Source organism: Seriola lalandi, unplaced genomic scaffold, assembly GCF_002814215.2.
Source record: "Seriola lalandi dorsalis isolate HSWRI2012SDOR001 ecotype SW California unplaced genomic scaffold, Sedor1 jcf7180002054899, whole genome shotgun sequence".
Classification (NCBI taxonomy): domain Eukaryota; kingdom Metazoa; phylum Chordata; class Actinopteri; order Carangiformes; family Carangidae; genus Seriola; species Seriola lalandi.
In genome coordinates this window covers 509,649-527,268 of record NW_019525451.1, presented here as the reverse complement: position 1 = coordinate 527,268, position 17,620 = coordinate 509,649, and the positions used below count along the sequence as shown (strand labels likewise).

The 17,620-nt window shown below is 44.3% G+C and overlaps 2 protein-coding genes across 4 annotated transcripts; one reads left to right on the top strand and one right to left on the bottom strand.

Moving 5' to 3' along the window:
* The first annotated feature begins 6 nt into the window (after positions 1–6).
* Positions 7–6,270, top strand: LOC111672424 (protein FAM117B). Of its 3 annotated transcripts, none has more exons than XM_023429831.2 (7): positions 7–178; positions 1,047–1,130; positions 1,263–1,373; positions 1,549–1,692; positions 1,878–2,085; positions 2,174–2,294; positions 3,008–6,270. In XM_023429831.2, exons 1-7 carry the CDS (start codon positions 158–160, stop codon positions 3,231–3,233), a joined length of 915 nt encoding a protein of 304 aa, XP_023285599.1. In that variant the 5' UTR covers positions 7–157; the 3' UTR covers positions 3,234–6,270. The 3 variants fall into 3 exon arrangements, with proteins under 3 accessions (XP_023285599.1, XP_087036406.1, XP_087036405.1); XM_087180280.1 differs by having other exon boundaries at positions 1,236–1,373; positions 1,884–2,085; XM_087180279.1 differs by having other exon boundaries at positions 1,236–1,373.
* A 2,667-nt stretch (positions 6,271–8,937) lies between these two features.
* On the bottom strand, positions 8,938–17,441 carry LOC111672383 (islet cell autoantigen 1-like protein). Its single transcript, XM_023429789.2, is given in 15 exon segments — positions 8,938–9,059; positions 9,168–9,470; positions 10,237–10,365; positions 10,368–10,463; positions 10,605–10,649; positions 10,932–10,981; positions 11,374–11,459; positions 11,558–11,656; positions 12,019–12,144; positions 12,239–12,437; positions 12,564–12,687; positions 12,910–12,982; positions 16,319–16,469; positions 16,598–16,625; positions 17,332–17,441. Coding segments are annotated over 14 exon segments (1,614 nt in total). The 5' UTR covers positions 16,609–16,625; positions 17,332–17,441.
* Positions 17,442–17,620: the final 179 nt, after the last annotated feature.

Below are 17,620 nucleotides of genomic sequence, written 5' to 3'. Positions count from 1 at the left end.
CCCCGCCTCCCTCCCTCTCTGAGCTCTCTGCTCTTTCATTCTCCTCTTGGTCTCCCGCCATCGCGTCCAGCTGTGGCCCTCACAGGGCGCGATCGCTGGCGCTCACCTGACAGGTCCCTGGCCTCAGGACGACAGCCAGCACCAACACGTTCCCTACATGAGGGACAAAGCGACGCAGGTGAGTGTGTGTGTGTGTGTGTGTGTGTGTGTGTGTGTGTGTGGGAAGTAGAGCTGAGGCTTACAGGAATGTTCTGCAGGTGATTACAATCAAAGAACAGAAATGAATAACCTGACCCCATGGCCGCGCTACATGGACATTTAAATGATAACCACAGTCATTCGGGTTCAATGAGTCATGTATCGACAAAAGTTTATGGGAATTAAAGGATCAAAGTGCAGGAGTGACCATTTATGACAGTTCAAGGAGTAAGAAACAGATAATTCATGTTTGTCCATCAGATTTAGTTCGTCAGGTGAAGTGCAGTCCTGCAGGTTGGAGTGGTTTCTTCGCCTGTTGCTGATGAAAGTCTTTGTTTTTTAATAGAAATCAAAGTCTTTCAAGAAAATGTGGAAATATTCTCACTGCACTGGCAGATTCTGTCACGTTTAAAAGACTCATTTAAACAATAGTCACTTGCTAAGAAGGATATTTTTTGCAGTAATCTTGTGACCCCCGTCTTGATTATCTTGAGGACCCGTTGTGGGTCCCTACCCCCGGTTTGGGAACCATTGCCCCGGGGTATCAGACACTGCAGACAGATGCTAGATGTTCGGTTGGCATGGAGACATTAGAGGCAGCATCAGCTAAGTCGCTGCTAACAGAAGCATATTTATACTGTGTTATTTTCATTAGTTGAGCCCTAACAGCACAGAGTAACGGCAAGTCTGTGAAAAGAGGACTGTGGATGAATTGCATTATTTATGCATTTATTAATCCAGGATTAAATCCAGGTCTGGTTTTCATGCCACGTTTTTCCTCCTGATTTGGCTTCTTTGTGCTAGTATTTGATGTTTAGCTCTGACCTGTGTGTGTGTGTGTGTGTTAGACCCCCAGGGCCTGGGCAGATGAGAGGAGGAGGGGCTCTCACAAACGCTCGGCCTCCTGTGGGAGCACCGACCAGCTCAAGGAGGTCAGTGTTTCAGAAACATGCTCTTTTGTGTTTTAAATAAACACTGTGTGTGTGTGTGTATCACTGCCATTAATGTGTGTGTACATCTGTATGTCTGCATTACAGTGTGTGTCTCTCTGTGAACCTCTCCAGATTGCCAAATTGCGTCAGCAACTTCAGCGCAGCAAACGCAGCAGCCGCCATCGGAGGGATAAAGACCGCAAGTCCCCGTTCAATGGCAGCCACACCATCATCCAGTCGCAGGTGATCAACAGATCAATCTCTCCATCTATCTATCTAGTAATTATTTTCATTTTTAAAAGAAGGCAGGTAACTTTAAATATGGAGCTTTAATGTCTTTTCTGTCAACATCTGTAAACAGCTGCAGAATCTGTATTCACTGCAGACAAATGTGTGTGTCCTGTGTTTTCTTCTTCAGTCCCCGATGCCCAAGACCATTCTGATACCCATCCCTATATCCAAGTCATCGGCGCCTCGCTTCCGCAACAGCGTGGAGGGTCTCAACCAGGAGATCGAACGCATCATCATCCGGGACACCCCCGAGAAGGACGAGACCATCGTTGTGAGTTTCACTCACTGAGATTTCAGGGTCATTGTGTCTGAAAATGTGTTTTTTCTTCTTCACTGACTAATTGACATTCAAGGATTCACAGGATTAAACCCTCGGTGCGATGTTGTTATTGTGACCTCATTTGTGTGTGTGTGTGTGTGTGTGTGTGTGTGTGTGTGTGTGTGTGTGTGTGACAGCCACAGGATGTCCCAGATGGGCACCGCGCACCCCCACCTGTCCCCCCGCAGCGCAGCAGCAGCACCCGCAGTATCGACACACAGACACCCTCAGGGGGCGGCTTGAGTGGTAACCATAGCAACTGCAGTAGCCGCCCCGACTCCATCTCGCCCTCCTACCTCACCGTCCTCAACGACACGGGTGGAGGCAGCCCCTACGAGGAGAAAGGTGATCAACACACACACACACACACACACACACACACATATTGTACACATGCTCTTCACACACCATGTTTGTGTGTGCGTGTCCTCAGAGCTGGGCCCCTGCTCCCCGCTGCCTAAATACGCTGCCTCTCCCAGACCCAACAACAGCTACATGTTCAAGAGAGAACCTCCAGAGGGCTGCGAGAAGGTCAAAGTGATCGAGGAGTCCATGTGAGTAGAAAGACAACACAGACAGAGTGTTAGACGATGAAGGAGACACCCACGGTCTCTCCTGATTGGCTCTCATCAGACTCGACTACCAGTGGGGAATACAACATGGATAAAGAATTACAAGTAACTAAGCGTAACTAACCGCCTCCTGGCTCTAGCTTCATAGTAGGCGTATGGACACACGGAGGACTAACAGACAGGATGTGGGCCGTTCACATCTGTAACCTGCGAGTCCTTTAGTTTTATGGAACTGCGACACCACATTCGTGCCGTGCTGCTTTCCCGAATAACAGGAAATGAAATAATTGGCTTGTATTCATCAAAGAGATGGAAACTTTGACTTTTCTTATTTACTCAGAAATCACATGGGCAGGGTTTCCTGCAGCGCTTTATTGTGAAGGCGCCCCACCTCACTTGAAATAAAAGAGGCATCCGCTCAAAGGAAATTACTGTTCAGACAATAATCGTATCTCTCACCTTTCCTCTGTTAAATTTAATTTCATCCCTCTGTTTGTTTTATGCTTTAACATCAGGGAGGAATCATGCTAATCATGTAGCATCGCAGTATAACTCGCTGTCACTAACGGTGTTGTGTTGATGCCCGGCACCTGTTCCTCCTTTGTTGTTGTGGATATAAAACTGACAATAAAATGTAAGACATGTTTCCAGCTGTGTGGTGTACAGCACATGACTGTGTCCCTGTGTGTTTCCAGGCCCAAACCTCTGCAGGAGATCCCTCCCTTCCTGTGTCCCGACCGCAACAAGGTCAACTTCATCCCCAACAGCGGCTCTGCCTTCTGCCTTGTCAGCATCCTCAAGCCCTTACTCCCCGCCCCGGACCTCAACTTCCGCCCCGGGGTGGGTCTGCGAAGCCTGTCCCCGTCCCTCGTGCCTCTGTCCACCCAGCCCTGCCTCCTGGAGGAGCCCGAGAGTTTCTGACGAGGCGTTTTAAGTCACCACAAACCCCCGAAACAGCCACCCACGAGAATTGGAAAACATTTGAAACTAGGAAACAACCCTTCAGCTCCAAAAAATGCCTTCAGCATGCCAGCTAAGCTCTCTCTGATGTCCTTATCTTGTTGAAAAAGTGCTTCCCACTGCCTCTCCTCCTCAGACAACTACAACGTGAGAGTCCTGCAGCCCAGTGTAGGTGTCTGCAGCCAACATTTCATCGCTTTCTTCTACCTTTAGTGCTGGTTATGTTCCTGTTTTTTGGGAGGAAAAGGGTAAAAGGACAGACTCTTTTATTTCATCGTATTATATTACATAATACGCCTTTCCACGGACATATCTCTTTTTCTATCTCTAGTTATTTCTCTTGATATAAAATATGCCTTCCATTAAAAAAAAAAAAAGGCCCGCAGGTTTCCTTGGCGACCAAGAGATTGACCATAGAGGCTAATTTTGGTGCTGCCAGTTATATCGTAGCAAAACCTGAAAGGTCGTGACAAGGAGAAGTTAAAAAATGTGCCTGATATTTTCGACCGCTCAGTTTCCCCAAACCAGCGTAGCGCTCTGATCATGTTTGATCTTTGTACTATGGTGGCCATAGATACATGCAGAGGGGCGGGGCCTAGCCTCAAAAGTACAAGGTGGTCCAGAGTCCAGTACACAATATACGTAGACCACCTGTGAGCCAAATCCAGACATCTGTTTTCAGCTGCTTCCAGTGACAGCTGACTAAACTGGTACAAGCTGATGCCTTTGTTACACTAACTGGTAGCAGCGAGCTGGTCCCGCTGAGCGGTGTGTATCTATGGGAAACACAGGCCAGGGCTATGATGTGTGCAGCGTGTTCAACCTGTGTCTGCTCGCCCCTCCTTCCCTAAGCGCCAGCCTTTTGCTCACAGTGTCCTTTTTTTACTCCACCGCCATCACAACCACAACCACAACCTCCTCCTCTTCTGCTCCTTTTCCCCCTCCCTCCCTCTCCCCTTTTCTTTCCCTCACTGTCACTGTAATGCTGATTTCCTTCTGTCTTGCTCAAACTGTGTTGTTGTGAAATGTGTCCAGAGGGGCCTCGCCCCCCCCCCCCAGGAGAGACCTCCTCTGGCTTGCAGGGCTCTGGACATGGAGAGGTCGTGAACCCAAATGCTGCACTGCAGACTATTGGAGTATGTTGGGATGTTCAAATCAGATACAACCAACCTTTTCTTTTCAGTGGTCTGACTTACAAATGCTTTAATATTAGTAGCTGGTGATCACAGTGGAGCATTTAGACGCCAAAGCCAGATGGAGACAGAAAACACAACCTCAAATGAATGCTAATGTTGCTCTAAATGCTAACAAGGCAGGTTTAAATATGCATGACTTAATACGCAACAAAGTTAAAGTTAAAAAAAAACAACTTCCTGTGTGGGTGTGGTTAAATTAAATTTGACTGACAGCAGCCAGGCAACATGAGACTTTAGCTGTGTCCCATTTCAGGGAGCCGCTGTAGACCGCGAAGGCCGAGTCGAAATGAGCCGGTCTGGTCTATGGAGGATTTACGTTGTGCGTCACTTGCCCGCCGTTACCGTTACGTACTGCACGGGGATTGGTCCAAAACCTCTATTTTTACGTCCGCGTTAGGACGTCAAATTCGTACGTCTTAAGACGATATAAAAATGCTGAATTTACAATTTACAAAGACTATATTTTTTAAATTACGTCTTGACGTAATTGACGTACAGCCGTTACATCTTAATACATTTAAAAAAAAAAAAAAAAATTATATGTAACGTCTGACTTTATTGACGTCTACTAGACGTTTCGTCATCAACCGTAACTGACGTGTACAGATGTTACGTCTGAAAGACAATATTTTAAATAAATAAATAACGTCTGTACACGTCAATAACGGCTAACGACGACATAAAATGCCATCACGTCAGTTACGTCTGAAGACGATATAAAATAACCCCTGTAGACGTAATTAACTTGTAAATACAGTTATTCCAGTGTCGGACTGTTTGATGACTCTAAGTCTAAAAAGCTGATTAAAAAACTAAATGACATGACTGATATCTGAATTTCTGAGGGTAGGTTGTCATGGTGATTGAAGTGTAGTACTGTTGGTTGACAGCCTCTCCGTGCGCCTGGTCCACCCTCCTGTATATGTCATTACTACTTGACTGTGCCTGCTATGGTGGGATAGGAATGTACTGGATTTGTAAATATAGAGGCACACTGTGTTTGTATTATCAGCTGACAAAGATATGTATCTGAATGAGTCAATAATTGTACCATATAATTCCCCCCCCCCTCCTCCTCCACCTCCCCACCCCCCTCCTGTTCCTCTGCTGAGTACTGTGAATTACTATGTCTCATTATTGTGAATAATTATGTATTTATTTATCAGACAGGAGTGTAATTGGGTCTTCAGAGAATTTTAATCAAGAGTAGATTACATCGTCCATCTCAGGTTGTAGTGAATAGGAAACAAAAACAGATAAACTTACTTCTCAGTGCACACTAACAAGTCTACACTACTTTAAGTGAGCAAAAACAACAGCTGCTATTTCTGTAGCCTCACACAGTGGAAATCCTGAATGATGTAAACCTGTAGCAGAGTAGAAGTGGGTGTTGTTTGTTCAGTGACCTGATTTGAGTTAACAACCACTTGCTAAAATGGTTATGTAACAAATAATGTCTTTAAGAAACAAAGAGTTCTGTTCCAAAATGAGAGATATCCACGTGCTGGAAAACAATCACACAACAGCGACATGCTCTTATTTGTCGTTTTTAGAAATATGTTTACAGAAAAATAAATAAAGTAGTTCGAAAGAGCAGATTCATATATGTCAAAAAAATACAGATTTATTTCCAACTTTTTCTTTTTTGAAAGTGGATAAACAGCATTTTGGAATGAGGCTCCACATAAGAAAACTCAACACAATGATGATATGTTTGCTTGTCCAGTTTATTGGAAACAGAACTGCCAAGTTTTCATCTGTTAAACTCCTCCAGTGAAATAAAAAGGCATAGTTGAATTAAATGAAGCGTTTGTGATTGAATTGAGAAATACATTCTTATTTTTTAAAGCGTGTGAATCAACAGTAAAAAGTAAAATACATGAGGTGACAGAAATATTAATACAGTTGTTCCCCTGTGACTGATGTTTAAATGCTGCATCAGAAACAAGAAAAAAAAAAGCATAGACACTAATGTGTATAAAAGTATTCGTGAGTTGTCTTACTCATAAAACATGAGGAATTTTTCCCATAATGCACTCCGATCATCTTAGCTAGCACAAATGTCATAACTGAGGATTTGGTTTCAGTCGGTGCATGTACAAGTTTTCACATCTCAACAGAAAGCTGAAGCTTTGCATCGTCATTTTGCACCAAAACCAAAAAGGTAAACATTCAAAAATGTCAGTCTTGGTATTTTCTTTTCCCTCAAAAACAAAACTGAATCAGTGGGAATTAAATCCACATCAGGTACATTATAAATCCATTGAGATGGTAACAGCTCTCCAGTGTTGATTCCTTTCCCTTACAACAATATATATATATATATATATCTCACACAAGAGCTAAAAATATGAATTATTTTACAGTGTTATTTAATAGTGTTACTTTATCTTTACAGTGTTGTGCAAAACAATTAACATCTGATTTTGCAGTGACAGTGATATAATCTGGAAATTACTTTCTGTTATTTGTACATTTGTAGGACTTCAACAACCCACTAATAATAATAATAAATTCCCTTTGTCCTACTTACAAAATAAATGTTTCATCCTTCACACATTTTTCTTGGCCTTGGACTTGTGATTGTGAAACTTTAACCACAGATGGGACAGGAGATGATTTCAAACATTTCCTGTTTTGACTCTACATTCAAACCAACAGAATCTGGAATGGAAAGTTAAACAGTCAGTAAAAGGCTGTTGGCATCACAGAAGCTTAGATCTCCACTGCGCCTGTAATCTGACACCATCGGCCGCCTCCGAGGACGAGATGGTTCACAGCTCATCACTGACTTTAGACCTCTAACTGAATCCCTCACAGCTCTGAGAAAGCAGAGTTTTCCTTCCGCTGATCATTGCACGTTATTTATCCAAATGGTGGAGTCTTCACGATGGTCTGTATTACAAAGTGAGATCAGTCTGCTCTGGCTTTAAAACAACAAACTCTTAGCTGCATAAGTTGTGGTTCAGTTCCCAGATTTTTCCAAACACGTTTATTCTATTACTGCACATCAGAGTCTAAAACCATTTCCTCCTTCTATCTCATTAGATTATGACTGTAAATGAAAGTCACTGGGAGCTTTTAATAGAAAATAAATATACATTGTTAATTTAATCATTATAAATGCATTTCAGTCAGATAGACTTCATCCGATATTCGAGTGTCTCTGTGAGGCTGTGCTTTGAGCTCAATGCAAACATCATTCTCATATTGTCAATGCTGAGGATCGGCAGGTAATATTAACCCACTTGGTTTAGCATATGAGCATGCTAACATTTGCTAATTAGCATAAGTACAGCTGAGGCTGATGGGAAAGACATTTCATCAGTTTTTTGTCCTTTACGACCAAAAACCTGTAAAATCAGAGGATGACATTGTTATGATTCATCCTGTGAACCTCATGATGGCCTATATAATAAATCCTACACTTGTTTACAGCCTTACAGAGGTGCATTCAGGATAAGGTGTTTTTGTGTCTTTACATCCTATTTTCTCACCTCTGCTGTCATGGCTGAAGCTCGTGTCGTATCAAACACGTCACTCGTGTTCCTGATGATGTTGCATATAATTAATAGTAAGCTCTCTGGCTGGATGAGAAGAGCCAGAGTTAAAGCAGAGCCAAGTGCTGACCAGCTTCATGATACCAGAGGATCACTGATGTGAGGCTGAACTCAGCTTTGTGGCCATTGCTGCAGTAGGAGCTTCGCTGCTGTTTCTGTGCAAACACAGGCTCAGTGACAGGAACAGGCTCCCGCCCCATCTCATACACACCACGTCCAGTTTATAATCACTCCTGTGTGACAATCATGTGCTACTACATATAAACAACGTAATAAGAGTAAATAGAGTCTTTTTAATATCCTGTGTCTCTTGTGATGTGTACACACAGCAAACCGACACACACCCAAACGATGCAAACATTAATAAAAAACAGAAGCACACAACGGCGTCCAGAAGCAACCTGGAACACAAACACTCTCCGCCTGACAGAAGCCGCAAGAACAAAGTGAAGAGTAACACAAACCACATGAGGTCTGCTGTGTGCACGAGTCAGTGGCTTCTTGTGTTAGTGTTAACAGTCTCTGTCAAAGCTGCAGCAGCAGTTCAGCCACTCACCAACAGAGTTTAACCATCGTCTCTACTGACGGTGTAAAATATCATCTTCCAGTGTAACAATAAGATCGTATGTTCAAGTGTGGACACGTGCACACGTCTCTCCATGTAACAGAACTGCAGGTGCATGTGTGAGCATCATGTCTGTGTGTGTGTGTGTTAGATCATTTACTTGGTTGTTGACATGAAAAAGTTGCTGACATCCAGATTCTTGAAGAGAAATCATACATTCACAAACACACAGGCGCACGCACGCACACACACACACACACACACACACACACACACACACACACACACATTACTATGGATCAACACTTCAAATAAAACACAGAAACAGTGTAAGATATGGAGCTTTAATCACAGAGGAAACAGATCTTACCATTAGCTGCTGGACTTGGAGCCGACTGAGCTGATTGGTTCTGACCAGGAGGAGGCTGCAGAGGCGGAGCTTGGAACATCGGGGGGGTTGACCAGCCTGAAAGATGAAGCGGGGATGAATTATAAAAAGTAGTTTATATTCTTTCTGCTGGTGTTAGTGAGGCGCAGTGAGCTCATCCCTCCAGCAGAGGGCAGTGTGTCTGACCTGTGGCGCTCAGACTGTGATCCAGCAGCTGGGAGGGCAGGAAGCCTGTAGGGCTGGGGGGGTTAGAAGGCAGACGTGCCGCTTGCCCACTGCCCGTTGCCACCTCGGCTGCAGGTTGGACTTTGGGAGGGTCGAACATCCCGAAAGCATCCTGCCACTCTTTGCTGAACTCATCGCTGGCTCCTGGTCCTGGACTGAGGAGATCTTTGAGGAAAGCCATGTCGCCCTTCTCACTGTCCTCCTCCTCCGGTCTCAGCCCTGTCCCTGCAGGGTGGGGGGGGCCTCCTGAGAGCAGACCGTCACCTAGAGAGGGGAGAGGGAACGAAAAGAGGGGTGACCAGAGTCAGCTGATTTAAATGTGAAAAAGTCTCATTAGAGGTGTCCTACAGTAATTTCCTCAAACTCCATTTGTACAATCGAGAACTGGACAAAGCAGATAAGTAGATATCAGGGTGAAGCTATTCACAACAAGGCCAATCGTTTATTTCCTGGATGTTCACAGATACGCTCCAACATTAGCAACAAGAACAGAAACCTATGTGTAGCAGAAGAATTCACAGCTCTACAGGGTGTTAGGTGGTGGAATATTTCCCAGCCAGAGCCAGTTAATGCTATGGATGAAACAAAATACATATTTCGTGTTAATGAGAGCGTTAGAGGCGCTGGCAGAGGGACTTTGTTACCTCTGAACGGAGCCAGTTTGGCTGTTTCCTTGATCCAGTCAATATGCTAAGCTAACAGCTACACGGTGTCAATCTTCTAATGCATTTCTGGCCAAGGAATCAGACTGGCGTATTTCCCAGTATTCCTTTCAGCGGATCGTATTTAAACATGACACTGGTATTTTTACACGAAGCTGCTCTAACGTCACTGCGAACGCAGAAACTCAGACGTGAGATTGTTTTTTCCTAAAAGACAAAAGGTGAGGGAAACAAAGCCTCACACCAGCAGAGCACACCGATGCAGATCTAAAGTGCAAAAGGAAGCAGAGGTGAAATCCCAGCAGAGGGGAGAAAGCTGAGAACCAGTCAGGCAGCTGGAAAGAGGAGGAAACAGTCAGCCAGTTTACCAGTGGCAGGCAGCTGTGAGAGGCTGGACGTGAGGCTCCCAAAGCCCCAGGCCTCATCCTGGTCTCCACCCTGAGGAGGAGGCAGGAGCTGGGGCTGCAGCGGGACGTTTGTTGGGAGCCGTGGCTGGGCAGATCACAGGCCATGAGCATCAGACCGTCGTCAGAGTCCATCGACAGTCCTCCGAGATCCCGCAGGGCTGAGGTGGGCGTGGGAGCTTTTTTGTGCGCTGAGATCAAAGTGTCATAAAGCCAACAGGTTTCCAGTCCAGTCAGCAACAGCAATCCCAGTGTACACAGTTCAGCTATTTACACAAGGGCATCAAAACACCAACACAGGTTCTCACACTCACACACACACACACACTTACCACAGTCACTGGCTTGGCTCTGTCCATCACTGCTGTGGGCGGGATCTGGAAAACAACAAAATAAAAGTCATGATTTTTTTATTTGACAATAACAATGTGAATCTAAAGTTAGTTTCCTCTGTGTTTGGATTCATGCCAACTGTAATGAAGGTACTACCCTATTACTACACAAGGGTACGCCATGAATCAGCTGTTCCAATCGGAGAGAACGGAGGTGCGCTTGTGCGTAAGAACACGGTAGACACAGAAAACTAAAATACAACATCATGATTTCTGAAATGGTCCAACAAATACAGGCCGTTTCAGCCTGCAGGGGGCAGTACACACCTGCGTCAGAGGCACTTCCTGATGGCTTGTCGTCATCCAAGGACACCAGACTGAGGGAGAAGGAGGGAGGGGGAGGAGGAGAGAGGGGGGGTAATGAAATGTGGCTCATCTAGCTGGCGAGACGTGGTTTTGCTATTTATAGCAATACAGCAGTCTCTGTTTAATTCAGAGCGCAGCGAAGTTTAGATATTCAACAAAACACAAAGGACAGAACCGAGAGAGTAAGAAAATACAGAGATGGAAAGTGTGTGTGTGTGTGTGTGTGTTAATGATGACAGGGCAGAGACAGATGGTACAGCAGAATGTGTGTGTATTAGCACCAGGTTCAATAACACACATCAGACTGTACTTAATTTATTAATGATTTAATAATAAAAGAAATTTCTGGTCACATGAAACAAACAAAATGAAAATACATCATGTGTGTTTGATGTGTTCTCACCTGTCCGTGTTGCTCTGTGGAGCCTTCTCCTTCTTATCCGCCTGTTTCTCCATCTCTGTTATCTGCTCCAGCGGATCTCGCAGGTCCTGTATGAGAGATAAAGTTAAAGACGTTATTAATATTATCATTATTACAGTTGGACCGCTGCAGTCAGAGGCAGCGGTGTCTCTTTCGTTCGACCTACCTTGAGTGTGGTGAACTGGTAAGGTACGTGTCCTTGGAAGGCCTCGTGGATCTGCAGCATGGCGTGGGCCGTCTTCTCCCAGAACTGCAGCAGAGTGGTCTGCCAGGATCACAGACAGGTAGACAGGTAAAATACATCGCACTTAGCCCACAGGAAAAACAAGTGTTTACTAGCAAATCTTTTCAAAGTAACAGCTGAAATCCTGAAGTTAAGTTTACAGAAGCCTTGCAGGTGTCCGTCTCGCTGGATTCACACACTGTCTCTTGTCTGTTTAATCCACTAAATGCACTAAAGGACGTTTCTGCACTGTAAAATTACAAGCTGTTGTTTTTGTACGGATTAAAGAATCACAGGACACAGCCAGACTAAGTGCTGCCCCCCGTTTCCTGTCTTTGTGCTAATGCTTTAAACACAGACGTGAGAGAAGCTGAGCACAATCCAGTTTTAAAAAAGACACACACCTGGTAAGTACAGAGGGAGTGGGAGAGCATGTTGCAGCGGCTGGCTCCCAGCATGTCCACCTTCTGACACACATCATTCTTCAGCTTCTCAAACTGGCTCTTGGTCCCTCTGACCTGGGCTTGGACCTGACGACAGAAAGACAAACAGACACAACGGTGTGTGACATCACAGAGAGAGAGAGAGAGAACCCATCTTAAACTCAAGTGAGCGTCCTCTGACCTTGCGGAACTTCTCCAGCTGTTTGTAGGTGTCTGGGTCCAGTTCTTGGGATATGTCCTTCATCCAGAGCAGCGCTCCTCTGTACTCTGTGCGGGACTTCTCCATCCGACTGACTGTCAGCAGCGTGTCGGCGATGGCGCGCCGCCTGAAGGTCTCCACTTCCTGGTGCAAACGGTGCAGCGGAGGGCAAAGTGCCATCCTACAAAAAACAAAAATAAAAATAAGATACAGCAGGAGAAAATAATCAGCTTAGATATTCAGCCATATATTCAGTTCCTTGGCACTCAAATCATTGATTTCATGATTTTCTGCTGCTGCTGCTGACCTCTGCTTGGCGGAGGTGCACAGGGCCTTGCTGGTGGCGTCCATCATGTTTCCAGCCTTGGTGCGATCGTGATCGGCCTGGAAGCGCAGAAACAGGCCGAGCTCGTTCTCCTCCTGAGACAAGCCTGTTACAGAAATGATGGCAGATTATGGTGCAAGATGAAAGTTCTGACTGCACATTAAGCTTTGTGTGTAAATACGTTGTTATCAGGAAACGGAGCCCAGATCATAAACATAAAAGCATAAATATAAAGCTACACCTTCTGTTTGGGAAAAGACTGTGATGACTCCTCTTGTTAGTCAGAGAACAGATCTCATACAGTCATTTAGTTTTGACTGTGACTCACGTGAAATCCTGTGCTGGTACTTCTCGATCACCTTCAGCAGCTCTGTGCACGTGGACTGAACCGAGCGGAAGAACTGAAGAGACAGAAAACAGGCTGAATCAGAATACTTTGCTTTACACACACACACACACACACACACACACACACACCTGTCTGGCAGAGTGTGTCATTAAGGCCACTCCAGTGCTGCTGTCTGATGGAAAGGGAAGAGTGGGGGATGAACAGGTCACCTCACCTTTCAGAGACAGGGAGGTGTAAATGAAGACTCAGGACGTGTGTCTGTGCTTGAAGGCCAATCGTTGCTTTTATCTGTGACGTTCACAATGTTCGTTTTGCAACCTTATAACATGTGATCATTTATGTCAGTCACAGGAAACAGATTACAGACAATAGGTGAGACTGGAATTTTCTTTTTGCCCACCATGGAAAAACTAAGTAGGATATTGGGAGCAGAATTCATCATGTCCAAATGTATACTGTCATTTTAAAGCTCGATATTTTCCTCTTCTTCTGTGTTTTATTTTGAAGTATTGATCCATAAGAAGATATATTTGTGGTTTTAAGAGCCAGAAACCGTCTCAATGTAGTTTTACATCTCCTCTCTCAGGCTTCTTGTTCAGAATTGTGTGAATTGTGTATTGGTATACGATAGTCAACTCCTCGCTGAGATGGAGGTTCTGAAGAACATCAGGGAAATGACTCCTGAGGAGAGAGGGAGACATTTCAGAGAAGAAATGTACAGAGAGCTGAGGCGAGTGGAGGAGGAGAGAAGAGCAAGAGTTGCTCTGGAAGAGCTGGAGAGACGCAGGAGAGAGAGAGAAAGAAACTGAGAGACTGAACAGTCTGAGAGAACGAGTCGAGGAGGTGAAGAGGAGGCAGGAGAGGAGGAGGAGGAGAAATGTGATGACGGCAGAGGAGCCCATCACGAGACCCAGACTCACACTGAGTGTGAGTGGAGGAGAAGAAGGAGGCGTGCAGACTCAAAGACCTGTAGCCAAACAACAGTCTGTGTGAGCAGGTCCACAGTTACCGCCTGTCCAGGACCAGCATCCTCAAGAAAACCTTCTCCTGAACTCTCTATCTCTCTCCCCCACTTCTTCTGAGGAGCAAAAACTGCAACTGTAAATATACTTGTTTAATGTTGTTTGTAACTTTGATGATATAAACTTGTTTAACTTTATATTAAAACTTTTCTGCATTGAGAACATGTGAGCTGTACCTGCCGTTAAGTAGCTAAGACGTGGGTAGTTACACAAAAATGATGGTCATGTCCTTAAGAGCGTGCGAGAGCCGAGGGTGGAGATGATGTTACTGATTAACTCGAGAATAAACAGTCACTACTTTCAGTCGGACGCCAAACACCTGTCAGAGTCAGAGCTGTGCACAGGCTGCACGGTGATACGAGTAGAACCGATCACTTCATCAATTTAAGGTTTTCTAAAGACAATGAAAATTAAAGTTATAAACTCTGAAACTGCATTTTGCATTTAGAGAGAGCTAGATTTATTCTTACTAATAAACTATTGGCGTTCCTTGATTTTTAACTAAGTTCTTTGCTGATGGCTGAGAATAATCGACTTCATGGATATGGTCTGTGTTTTATATCTATCAAACAAACCAGATAACATTATAAAATCAATCAGGCTTGACAACCTGAATAAAATATTAAAGAATAACTAAACAAGAAACCAAAACAAAACAAAGGCAAAATAAATCAAATTCTGCATTACACAATGTCTTTCAAAAGATAAATACTGAATAAATCTAATCTGATGTTTCATTCAAGAAACCCTCGGGTTCCAGAATAAAAGCAGCTGAGATGAAATCTGAAAACGCAGCGAGGCAACGCTGAGATACCGAGCGCATAAAAACCCTGTAGCTGCACGGCTCCAAATCTAATCTGTCCTGGTGATATCTGAGCTCTGCCGGATCACAGAGGGCTCACACTCGAGGTGAAGTTTGTGAAGGAAGCAGAGGAAAGCAAAAAGCTGCTGTACAAAAAAGAAAATCTGTCTCAATTTCTTCTGGTCTTTCTTTTTTTGTCCTTCAACACTTTCCCCTGTTTGTTCATTCTGCTTGTGTCTCACGGCGGCTGAGTCGAGGGACAGTGAGAGCAGGACGACAGGAGAGGCCCGATCTGGTTTCAGAGCAAACAACAGCCTCACGGTGAATCTCCACCACGTCACCGTCTCACAGGACCACGCAGCCAGACGGCCCGTCATAACCACAAGGCCAGCCGGGTTTCAGCCAATCCAAACTGTCCCCTCCGAGCTGTAGCACAGGTGAGGAATGACGTGCTGGACTCTGCCGACTCACTGTTCACATCTCTGCATAATTAGAACTGTTAAAACTACAGAGCAAGAAAATAGCTCTGCAAACAAAGGACACAGTGTAGATGTTCTGAGCGTCTTTGTGTTAACTGAGCAGCTATACAATGTGTGCTCCTTTCCAAAACTTCCCACAAGCTTCATTTTATTTTTAGAAGCACACGCTGCAGAGATGGACGGTAGAAACTGGGGTGTATGACTCAAACTCTGAGGGTAGAAAATGATGAATCCCATTATGGCTCAGCATAATGTGCACTAACTATATTTGTTTTCTTCTCTGTAGCTAAAACAGTTTTGTCAAATCATTTAAACCCAGTTTCCCCCCCTTTTTTTTGTCTATAAGCACATCAACTACACAAGATTCATTTACTGAAGATATATGATGTTCAAACTACGGCTTTTATGGCAACACCGTTACATCAAATGGAAATATTCCAGACGTCTCATGCGTCATATTTGACACCAGCACATTTAGGACATTAAGATCTCCAGTACAATCTTTAATAAACCAAGTCTGGCTGCTCAACATGAGTCTGTACCGACTGAACCAACAATTAGTCAGTGACGTTTTACCAATGACTGATTATTAAAACCTCTGAATGTAAAGTAAAGAGAGCATGGGCGAGAGCGCACGGTCTCTGCAGGCAACAATTCACTTATACACAAATCACACAGCTGCAAAAGGTTTAGATTTTACAAGCTCCACAATAACTCATAAGAGAAAAGTCCTGGGAAAAAACTGTTCATTTAGCACCATTTCTGGTTTGCTGTTGTGCTTTTTAATGATGGTTTTGGCAGAGAGTAACGCTCCTGCAGTTTTTGGAATTACAGAAGAGAAACCAAACATGGCTCCCTGGAAAAGATCTAGTGCTTAGGAAATGGCGACCACTGGTAGAAAAAAACAATATGTAATAAAAGGTAGTGGTGAGTCTTTACAGGATACAGTAATAAACATAATCAGATGGAGCATTTACAAGACTGTCCAGTGAAATATAATTGTGTTAGTATAAACATTGGTGGAGTCAGAGGTAACTCAGTTTGTGCTGTAGCCAAAAACCCTGAAGGTTTAAATTTCTACCTACCTCGAGCTTGGCGTCCAGGTCAGCGTCTGACGCCACCACATACTCGTCCTCCTTCTTGCCCGTGGCTTTGATGAGGACCTGCTTGGTCTTCCAGAACTTCTTCTGCATGCGAGCCATCACCGAGCTGTCGCTCAGCATGTCCCCCGCAAACCTGGTGACAGAGCAGCAGTCCAGGTTTTATACCTGGATGTGTACTGCTGCTTATAACAACAATGCTTCATATCATAATAATAGCTGCAGTTTAACAGTGATGTGGTTAAATATGAAATTCACACATACCCGTCCATCATTGGATATTTGCTTGTTTCTGTTTTGACAAAAAAAAGAACAGATATTAAGACAGAGGAAGAGTGGGAATAAATACTTGTAAAATAATGTGTAAGTCCATTAGGATTCATATTTTTCCTTGTTAGATAAGATTTTATATAAACTGACTGACAATGAGAGACATACTCTCAATGAATGAAGTGACTGCTGCTCGTTTCCTGTTGAATTCTGCTGAGATACGAGGCATCATCCAACATGAAAACCGAGCTGACAGCTGTTCCTCCGGTGAGTTATAATCGACTTATACACCGTTATCACAGGTTATCTGTGGCTGGACAAAAACTCATGGCAGCTAAAGGCTAAAAAACCTAATCTAATATGGTTGTTGCAGCTGGGATCAAACACCTGCGACTTAAGGAGGAGTGGAGAACTGGGAGCCAGCTGGCTGTCGAGCAGGTGTTCAGTTACAACCAAGGCGCAGAAAGAAAGAAAGAAAGAAAAAACTCATTGTGGCTTTTATCAGTATTGTGGAATTAATTAACAACGCGGTATTAAAATTTAAACAAACGTAACAGTAAGTCGAAAAAAAAGCTGCCAGAAAATGTGAAGGAGCTTGTGAGCTAGCAGCAGTTCAGCTAGCAGCGGGTGTCGTTGCCAAACCCGCGAAATGTCTTCACTTTACAAGAGACACAACGACTCCTTTGTTATAGTGAGATGTTTAATTAAAACAGCCGTTTTAACTTTACCTCGCTTTTAGTTTCGTCCAGCAGTCCGAGCATCTATGCGGCGCAGGTCGGTTAGCCTCCTCTCCCGACAGCCATCACCATCATCTGAGTCAGAGAAACAGGATATGCAAAGTAGCTGTGTCGCTGTTTGACCACGCGGGGTCGCTGCTGCTGAGGTCACGCCAAAGATCGTCTGTGGAGAAGATGCGCCACTTCAACGAATAACGAGATACTTTTTCACCCTGACTCTTCTGTGAAGGCAGGTTGTCGATTTCCACGACAGTTTACGTTCCCAATTGTTAAATTCATT

Excerpts from the sequence above, each read along its gene's own strand:
- LOC111672424 (XM_087180279.1), top strand. The coding sequence starts at position 158 with ATGAGGGACAAAGCGACGCAG. Across the intron at positions 1,693-1,877 it reads AGAAGGACGAGACCATCGTT|CCACAGGATGTCCCAGATGG; the intron begins GTGAGTTTCACT and ends TGTGTGTGACAG. Across the intron at positions 2,295-3,007 it reads AAAGTGATCGAGGAGTCCAT|GCCCAAACCTCTGCAGGAGA; the intron begins GTGAGTAGAAAG and ends GTGTGTTTCCAG.